This window comes from Falco rusticolus, chromosome 3, assembly GCF_015220075.1.
Source record: "Falco rusticolus isolate bFalRus1 chromosome 3, bFalRus1.pri, whole genome shotgun sequence".
Classification (NCBI taxonomy): Eukaryota; Metazoa; Chordata; class Aves; order Falconiformes; family Falconidae; genus Falco; species Falco rusticolus.
Genome location: NC_051189.1, coordinates 91167906 through 91177687, shown reverse-complemented (window position 1 = coordinate 91177687; position 9782 = coordinate 91167906). Strand labels below are relative to the sequence as shown.

At 56.3% G+C, this 9782-nt stretch overlaps 1 protein-coding gene across 1 annotated transcript; it reads left to right on the top strand.

The window, feature by feature from the left end:
* The first annotated feature begins 3640 nt into the window (after positions 1-3640).
* On the top strand, positions 3641-9479 carry FOXF2 (forkhead box F2). The gene is made up of 2 exons (XM_037380859.1): positions 3641-4667; positions 8574-9479. The coding sequence occupies exons 1-2, from the start codon at positions 3656-3658 to the stop codon at positions 8738-8740; spliced, it is 1179 nt and encodes a 392-aa protein (XP_037236756.1). The 5' UTR covers positions 3641-3655; the 3' UTR covers positions 8741-9479.
* The last annotated feature ends 303 nt before the right edge of the window (positions 9480-9782 follow it).

The following is a 9782-nucleotide window of genomic DNA, read 5'->3' as shown; positions in this document are numbered from 1 at the left end:
GTCCTGTTCAGGGAGCGTCTGATGATGCTTTTGGGGTCGGGCTGGGTTTTTTCCCGCAAGGAGAGGTAGGCCCCTGCGTTTGCACTGAATGTCCTTGTCTGCCCTTGAGATGGGAGGTGTCTCAACCCCTCGGATGCTGTGATCATCTCTCCTTTTCCTCTGCCTCGGGAAAGAGAGACCGACTCTTCAACAGAAGCCGGGAAGAAGGGTCCTGATGGCAGCCTTCAGGGAGAAGTCTATAAAAAAAATCACGCCTGCTCGCGGCCTACTCCAAGAAGAAGAAAAAAGAAAAAGGGGGGGGGGGGAGAGGGGGGCGAAAAAAAGAAAGCGGAAAAACCTCTCTAAACAAACATCAGGATCGCACGGCTACTGCCAGAGGTTTCGAGAAGTCAAGAGGTCCCGGGAGCAGCACAAAGGACGGAGCAAGAGTGCTGTGAGTCCCTTCCCATCCCGGCCTTTCGGCCCCCTCCGCCGCTGCGGGGCTGCCCCCCCACCCCCACCCCCGGGTTGCCCCCCGGGCCGCGGGGCCGGGCTCTCCGCAACTCCGGCTCGTTAAAATGCCCGCATGCCCCTCATGCGGAAAGGGATCTCTGTCAGCCGGTGTAGATCTAGATCTAAATCCAGGCACCCTGAAACTGACAGTTGGAGGAAAATCCTCCAGGGCTTAAGGAAACGCACTTTTACAATACTGGAGGGATTTGTTTAAGTTTCAGTCTCGGCTTTAATTGAAAAAACGCTTCTCAACTGCAGGACCTCAGAGGAAAGAGCCTGAAGCAGGCAGTTAAAAAAGGGAGGAAAAGAACAGAAAAAGAACAAAAAAAAAGGGGGGGGGGGGAAGAAAGAATTAAAGGACTCCAAGATAACCGTAAACATTTATCTTTCATATTTGTCTCCCATTTTCTTAACTGGTTTAGTCTAACTTATTTCACTTAGCCCACGAAGCAGAGGGGACTGTGTTATGAACATGAAACTGAAACCGCAATAATGAAGAGATTTCCTAGAATAAAAATGATGATTATAGAACAACATCTGAGTAACCAAATCTGCCAAAAAGTTTAATTTCCGTATACTTTGGTAAAACAAACCAGTTGCGCTCCAAAGCTGGGATCAGCTCAGAAATGGATACACCAACCAAAATAAACATCTCCACCAAACAGCAAATGCACTTCTGTTTAATCATAGGCGCTTCAAACCATCTTTTAAAGTCTCAGGAGCGTGTCTTGGAGACTTCTTCATGCTCTGTTTCAAACAAGCGTCTGTTGCGAAGAAGAAGACATGACTAACAGGTAGAAGACGGCTGACTGAATGTCCCCCGGTTCTCCTGTCGGAGCTGTGTCAAGTCGCGACTGAAGCACCGTGCGGCTCTCTGCCACAGGGCTGCCCTGCCCGGCTTTGCTTCATTGTCTGTCCTGTCTCGCACCGCGGAGAAAGCAACGACACCTTCCTATATCGTGACATCTCTGTTGGGAATAAAAGCCTCTTCCCGCTCGAGTAATATCAATGATCAAAACGAACTGTCTGAAACGGGGGCAGGTTAGAATGATTTTTAGGCAACGTCCCGTCCCACCCCTTGTATTTAATGCGTTTAGCCTCCTAAAGATGTCAGAAATTACTTGGACTTGTCATCCAAAGGTGACATTAAGACAGGCGGAAGGCGAAAAAGCACCCTCGTTCGTCGATCTAGAGCAGGGAAGGGTGTTTATATATAAAACCACAGATATTTTTTTTCAAATATTCCGAATAGGTCGTTACAACGGGATCAGGAATCTCATGTCGGCCTCCCCGCCCCTCCAGGGAAAAAAGAAAAAGAAAAAAAGAAAAAAAAAGATGGATAGATATAGATTATTCGTTTTTACGATGGGAACAATTTAAATCGATGTCTCAGGAAAGGTAAACCCTGTCTATCCACCAGACGATTATTTTTTCTATTAAAATGTGTAGTAAACATTGCCGGGCTTGGTAGTGTTTTTGTTAGCTGATCCTCAGATACAATCAAGCCATTTTCGGACACATTCCCATGTATGTAGCAGTGGTGATCTGGAGGAAGCTGTCGACGCCTGTTCAGTTAATTTAGGTTTTCTTTGTCTAATTACTGTGGAGCTTAGGGAAAAGGAGCCGGGCTCAGGGCAGTAAACTGACACTTGGGCTCTGTGTGTGGTATCCAGGCAGAGTTTGATGGAAAAAGCCTGCTTCCACTCAACTGCAGGTCACTGTCTGGGACCAGCCCCACCCCCTCCCTGCCCGTACCCACCAGCGAGCTCTCAGCACGGAGCTGCGCTGGAGACAGGCGGGGACACACACACACACACACACACACGCGCTGACACCGCGTCCTGCTCTGCCCGATCCTTCCCACCCCCGTGCCTTTGGTTCAGCATCCCTGTCTGCCTCTCGCCCTGCCGCCGTCCTCCTCGCCTCTCCAGTTTGATCCTGGAGCCTCCTCCATCATCTGGGAGCAGGCCTGTGCCCCCGCCGGCCCCTCTCCTCCCTGCCCCCTCCGGCGCCCCGTTTCCTCCGGCAAACGGCGTTTGCCAGCACGCGTGACCCGCCGCTTGCACCGAGGAGACGTCTCCGGGGAACGGAGAGAGGGCGCATCCCTGGTCCTCGGGGTATATCCCTGCTGCAACTCATTTTATATGGGGGTGGGGGGTGGCAAAGGGCAGCGAGAAGTCTTTAAAACCGGAGGTCTAGCAGGTTTGAGGAGCAGAAGACATTGCTGCCTGGGGGTCCGCGGGGCGGGCGACCCCCTCACACGCACCACGCCCGCACCCGGCAGCATCAGTGTCCATGTGTCCCGGGGCGCGCCGGTGGAGCTCCTGGCTGGCAGCCGCTTCCCTGGCCCGGGGCCGTGCCGGGGAGCAGCGGGCGGATCGGTGCCGAGGGAGCCCCGGGGAGGCGGTAAATGGTGTCGCTGCGCGCTGCGGGGCTGGCGGCGGGAGCGAGCCGGGGACGGTGCCGCGGCAGCAGCAGCGGCAGCAGCAGCGGCAGCGGCAGCAGCAGCAGCGCCTCCTGCCCAGATGACGGGTGGACAGAGGCCAGCTGGAAAGGGGGTGGTCTCTCCCCCCCGCCCCTCTCCCTCTCTCTGCTGATTTTTCGGCCGAATTCAGGGGGGTCTGCGGGGTAAAGGGGGGGGGGAAAAAAAGGAGAGCAAGATTGAAGGAACTGATAGGCAGTCGCGCTGTGCCTTTTACGCAAGGAAGAAAGTATATATAGAAGAATAACAGTGCGGAAGAGATTGGAGGGGGGGGCTCTTGCGCTTCCTCCCCTTGCCGGATTAGGCAGCGGGATGGTCCCCAGGTGGGGGGCAGAGGAGGAAGCGGAGCGGCGCTGAGCGAAGCCTCCGCGGGCGGCGCGGGGAGGGCGGGGGCCGGGGCCGGGGCCGGTCCGGTCCATCCCGCCCAGTGCCTGGCTCCGGCGGAAAGCAGAGGAGCCATTGCGCAAGGGACCGCGGGGAGGGATGCGCAGGGCGCTGCCGCCGCCCCGCCGCCGCCCGCCGCGCTGAGGAGGTGCCCGGAGGACAGCAGCTCCCACCGCCGCCCCCCCCCCCCCGCTCTCCCCCTGCGGGGCACCCCCCGCCCCGGTACCCACCCCGCCCGGCTCCCCCCCTTCCCTCCCAGCCTCACCCCACCCTGCCCCATTCCCCTCCCTCCGCCAGATGACCACCGAGAGCGGCCAGCAGCGGCTGGAGCCCCCCGTCCCTCTCCGCTCCTGCAGCCCGGCTCCCGGAGCTCTCCAGATGAGCCGGCCGCCCTCCTCCGCCCTGGAGACCTCCACCTCCTCTTCCTCCACCTCCACCTCCTCCTCCTCCTCCTCGGCGGCGGCGGCGTCCTCCAAGAGCAAGAAGGCCAGCTCGGGGCTGCGGAGGCCCGAGAAGCCCCCCTACTCCTACATCGCCCTCATCGTTATGGCCATCCAGAGCTCGCCCTCCAAGCGCCTGACCCTCAGCGAGATCTACCAGTTCCTGCAGGCCCGCTTCCCCTTCTTCCGCGGCTCTTACCAGGGCTGGAAGAACTCCGTGCGCCACAACCTCTCCCTCAACGAGTGCTTCATCAAGCTGCCCAAGGGCCTGGGCCGCCCGGGCAAGGGCCACTACTGGACTATCGACCCGGCCAGCGAGTTCATGTTCGAGGAGGGCTCCTTCCGACGGCGGCCCCGCGGCTTCAGGAGGAAATGCCAGGCACTGAAGCCCATGTACCGCATGATGAACGGGCTGGGATTCGGCGCCTCCATCCTCCCGCAGGGCTTCGACTTCCAGGCGCCCCCCGCCTCCCTCGCCTGCCATTCCAACGGCTACAACCTCGACATGATGCCCAACGCCATGGCCAGCGGCTACGAGGGACTCAGCGGCGGCCACCACGTCCCGCACATGTCGCCTAACCCCGGCTCGACCTACATGGCCAGCTGCCCGGTGACTGCCAACGGGGACTACGGCCCCGACAGCAGCAGCAGCCCCGTGCCCTCCTCGCCGGCCATGGCGAGCGCCATCGAGTGCCACTCGCCCTACACGAGCCCTTCGGCTCACTGGACAGCCTCGGGGGCCTCGCCCTACATAAAGCAGCAGGGCCTCCCCGCCGCGAACGCCGCCTCCTCCAGCATCCACTCGAGCGTGCCCTCCTACTCCCTGGAGCAGGGCTACCTGCACCAGAGCCCCCGCGACGACCTCTCAGGTAGGGGCCCGGAGGGGCGGCGGGGGCGGCGGGGAGCGCGGCGCCGGCGGGGGTTCTCCGGCGACGAGGGTTTTGCGCGGGGAACCCCCGACCTCCGCGGTGCAGGAAAAAGAGGGGCATTGTCTGCGAGCGGGAGGAAAATACGCGTGGGCTGGAGCTGCTCTGTTTCGGGGAAAGGGGGCTGTCTGGGGAGGGGGTTGCGGGTACTGCTGCGAGCATCCCTTCTCCTCGCCCAGCGCCAAGAAGGAGCGCTCCGAAGAAGGCTCGGCTCTGTCCCGGCTCCGTCCCGACTCCGTCCCGGTTCGCACGTTGCCCCCGGTGCCGGCGACATGTGCGCAGTGGCGAGAGCGGGGCGAGCCCCGCCGCCGCCCAGGGAAACCGCGGCCGCGTCGCGGGAGGAATCAAAAAAAGGCGTTAAATGCTGTCCCCTGAGCCCTGCGGGGAAAAAAAGCACCCGAAAAGCCAAAACCCACTCGCTTATCTTGAAAAATGCGAGAGAGATTAAAGCGGATCCAGTGTATTTCTGCAACCGGAGGGCAAGAGTTTTCTGGTCTCTGTCTCCCACCTCCCCCCCCCCCCCCCCCCCCCCCCCCCGGCCGGTGATTACAATGTCTGCTCAGAAAAATCCAAGCACAAAAATGGGTAAAAGATGTTGGGCTCTTACGGGGAAATTTTCCAAATAGCCCTTTTAAACATGGGTCCCGGAGGTTAAGCAAACAAAGACAGTCTGGGCTGGACCACACCGAAGAGGATTTTAGCCTGACTTAACCCCTATGAGAGCGGGGTCTTGTTCAATTTTATGGGAATTTCAACAAGTAACAAATACAGGCGACCCTCAGCTCTGGGTCCCCTCCCGCCCCCTCCTTAGGCGCCTGTCAATCACTCTGCTGTCCCTTTGCGAGCCCCGCAGCCTGCCCCGGCCTCCGCGGGGCAGGGCGAGCCGCAGCCCGGCCGCCGGGGAAGCCGCTTTACCATCACCGCAGCAGGGACGCTGAGGGTCAGGGGACAGCAAGCGGTTGCAAATTTTCCTCCTTAAAAAAAAAAAAAAAAACAAACCAAAACCAAAACCCAAACCAAAACAACCCAACCCCTTAAATAGTCCCGGAGTGGCTCCTGGGGAGAGGCGGCTGCAGAGCGGGTCACCGCCTTACCGGCGTTTCGGCGCAGAGGGGTGCGGGGACGCGGTGCGTCCCCAGCTGGGCTCCTCCGTGCCCACGGGGCTCTGCTACTGATATTTAAACCACTTTTCGGAGATTCAGGTCGTCCTTCCACGTGGTTTTGGGAGCTGGGGTGAGAGGCCGGCGGGTTTGCAAGGGCATCTCCCGGCCGAAATACGTACCTTTACCGTTAGGATTTTCTGCTTTGTTTTGTTTCATTATTTTTAAACTTCTTTTCTTTTCCTTTCTTTCCGATTTTTTTTCCTCTCTGCTTCTTTTACTCCTTTTACTCCTGCGAGCTACTTCGTAGGGCCCAGGGGGCCACGCGTGGTGTGGGAGTGGGACTGGCCTGGGGAGCGGGGCTGGAGGCAGCTGCCCCCTCCTCCTACCAGCCACCCGAGGTGGGAAAGGCGATTCCTGGAAGAGAAATTTTCATTGCGAAGCAGCCCAAGAACAGCTCTTCAAAACAAAAGGCAGAGGGAGAGCGAGCAAGGGTTCTGGTCCCCCCGAAGCCTCCACTACGGTTTCCGAGGCTAAGGCGGTTTAAATCCGAATTGTTTCTGTCCATGGACGGATACACAGGCAGACGGACCGACGGACGCTTTCTTACTGCCGACGACGAGCGTCCGCTACCAGCAGCTCAGATTTAACGCCACCACTCTGCAAAACGGCGTTTCTCCGCTTATTTTCTAGAGCTTCAGGCTCTGGGCCCAGGACTTTAGTGGAAGCCATCCCCATTCCTTGATTTAAAAAAAAAAAAGAAAAATTAACCCTCTTAATGTTTTTTTTTGCGTGGATCCAGTCCTCATTTGTGTGTGCAACGTAAAATCTCTGCGGCGCAAACGTTTTAGTAGAGTGAAAGGAGATGGGGAAAAACGATCCGAGCTCCTTCATTCGCAATTGTTACCAGCAATAATTTTTCTCCACCTCTCCCCACAAAAGCGGTAGCAAGTGAATTTCGCCTTTCCCTTTCTTAGTTAAATGCAAAGCAAATTCGGTGGCAATCGCTGTCGATCGGTCAATAATCCTCCACTCATGACAGCGACAGGGCAGACTTAAAGCCTTCAATTTGCGTCAGACCCAAGAATAAGCGAGGGAAAAATTGGAAACAGGAGGCTTGGTTCTGCTAAAAGGATTTTGAAGCTGGGGGGTGGGGGGGAGTGGATTTTTTTCGCACACTATTAAATCCTGCTAAATGATTGAATCAGGATTGTAATAAAGTGCCCCGGTTTATGGTGAGCATACCAGCAGGGTTATTAGAAAGCCGAGGAAATCCAGAGAAATAATCACTTTTATAAAGTGAGCTCTGCGGGGTGAAGGAGGGGACAGTGCCGGAGGAGACGGGCTGTGCCTGCCGCCTGCGCAGCCCCGTCGGCCGCCGCCGCCAGGCTCGGCTCCGCCGTCCCCGGGAAAACGGGGGATATTTCCTTATTTTTTTTCTTCCTTTTTTTTTTCTCTCTTTTTTTTTTCTTCCTTTGTCTCACTCTCCTTCTCTTTCTTTCGCTGTTTTCCCTATCCCCCCACCCCTTCTTTCTGTCTTCTTTTTTTTTTTTTTTCCCTCCCCCTTGACCCTCGGTCAGATTTGACAGGATCCCGCTAGCCGAGTTTGACATCCACACGCCAAACCAAATCCCTCTCTGGCTCTGCCCTGCGGGCCTTGCTTAGGCAATGCTCCCCTCGCCGCCAGATCCAGTAGGAACCCTGCCAGATTAAAGATCCCAGCTCGGCCTTACGGCTCGGGCTGCGGCGGGGGGTGGGGGTGGGGTGGGGTGAATCTCCCACGAGGCCCTGGGACTTTGTCCCCTGAAAGGCTGCCTTAGGCTGTGGGAAATGGAAATGGGAATTTGCAAGGTCGTTTATGTGTCGGTGCCATGGATGTACTTCACTTGCGGTTGATAAACGGTAGGGTGTCCTCGGTCTGTGTCTAACGTTTATGAAAACACACATGCGAATAGGCGTGCACGCTCATACACACATGCACACATAAATAAATACAGTATCCACACACAAACGGATCGTGACTGGAATTCAACCTGCAGCCATTCAAGTCAAAGGCAAAAAAAGCAAAAACCTCGCAGGAACGGGGGAAGAGGGAGCCAAGATGGGGAATCGGGTTCAAATGGCTGCAGCGCATCCAGAAAAACACGCAAGTGGCATCGTCTTCTAGCACACCCACACTCCCTCAGCTACCCCGCACGCAGAGCTGAGCTACCGCACCCGCTGATCAGCGGGGCAGGCAGCGGGGAAGGCAGCAGGCAGTGCGGGTGTGCCCGCACGGGAGGGATGCTCTGAGATACACTGTGCCCGGGATGCAGCCGGGCATGTGTCCCTGGGCAGCCGCCTCCGCACGGCTTCCTCTCCGCAGCCCGTGTGCCCCCCGGCTGTGCAGTTTGTCACCTCCCCGCAGAGCAGGCACGGGGGCTCGTACAAGCACGGCTGCAACCTCGAGCCCACCCACACGGGTGGTGGGGGGCTCCGGGGGATCCACCTCCCCTCCTCACCCGGGGCGGTGGGACCCGCCGCTCCTCCTGCCCTACAAGCTGGGCAGGCTTTGCCCCGGGGGAGCGCCCGGTTCTCTGCCGGAAAAGCCGGAGAGGGGTCTCAGACCTTGCGAGGGGAGCCCACACAGGAGGGAAGGGAGCAGAACCGGCAGGCAGCCTCTCCCCCCCGCGGGTGAGGGGGAAGGGGGCTGCTCCGCCCGAGCAGCGCTACCCGACCGCTGAGCAGCTCTTGTTATTTCCTTTTGCAGTGGGATTGCCTCGCTACCAGCATCACCCCTCCCCGGTGTGTGACAGGAAAGATTTTGTCCTCAATTTTAATGGCATTTCGTCGTTTCACCCGTCCGCTAGTGGATCTTACTATCACCATCACCACCATCAAAGCGTCTGTCAAGACATCAAGCCCTGCGTGATGTGAAGGCAGCGCCCCAACAGAGACAATCAGGTGGCATGGAACAGAGCCGAGGTATAGACGGACCCACGCAGATTAAATATAATGTGCACTCTGATAGCATTGATAGTACACGAGTCACTTAGCAAAATTACCTAAGGAAGCAGTGTTGTCAGTCCCTCCATCCCTTGAAGGACACGTACAGCCGATATAATGCTCCAAAGCTCTTCCTAAAAGAAAAATGCCTAGTGGGATGTGTTGGGTTAGGTGAGATGTAAGTGTCCTTATGCCAAGTCTGACCACCTTAATCATAAACCGGCTTTCTGTGATCTCCTAAAGAATCGAGCTTTGGGAAAGGGAACAATTCGATGTATTTTTATACGAGAAAGTGTCTTTGAATAGGAAAAATAAATCTCCCAGCTCAGCACCTGTGAGGACTCCCCCTTCCGTTGCTGCGTTAGCGGGAAATTTACTTCTTTATTTTTTTCTCTCCCCGAGACCCACCAAGGACACTTTGTATGGACTTCAGCACCGACCGATTGATATTATTAAAACAGTATTGTTTAGCCTTTTCGTGTATAGACTTTATGAAAAGTTCCATTTTTCCCAGTATTGCAGCAATACAACGTTTTGTTTTTTATTTTTGCAAAAGTTGTTTTCTACCACAATATTTTTTAAAAATTTATTTTAAATAAATCTCGTGTATACTCACACACTATTGCTTTAAAAGGAGAATATATTTGCACTTATGTATACTTTTTACAGTTTGCCAAAATATTTTGATGTACAAATTTTTTTTTCAATAAAATGTATATAAACGACGATGTACTGGACAGGCACTTCTTTTCCCTCGTGTCCTGAGAAAACTCTTCCACCCCAGCAACCGAGATCGTTAAAGCTGCAACCCCAAATCCTCCAGCTGCTGGGGGAGCGAGCGGCTGACCCGAGGGGGCCAGTGCCGTGGTCTCTGGGCTGCACTTCCCGCCCTCACCCACCTCCCACCCTGCTGTGCCCCCCGTTCTGGGCAGGCTTTGAAACAACCGGACACCAAAGCAGCAGAGGCCGGGCT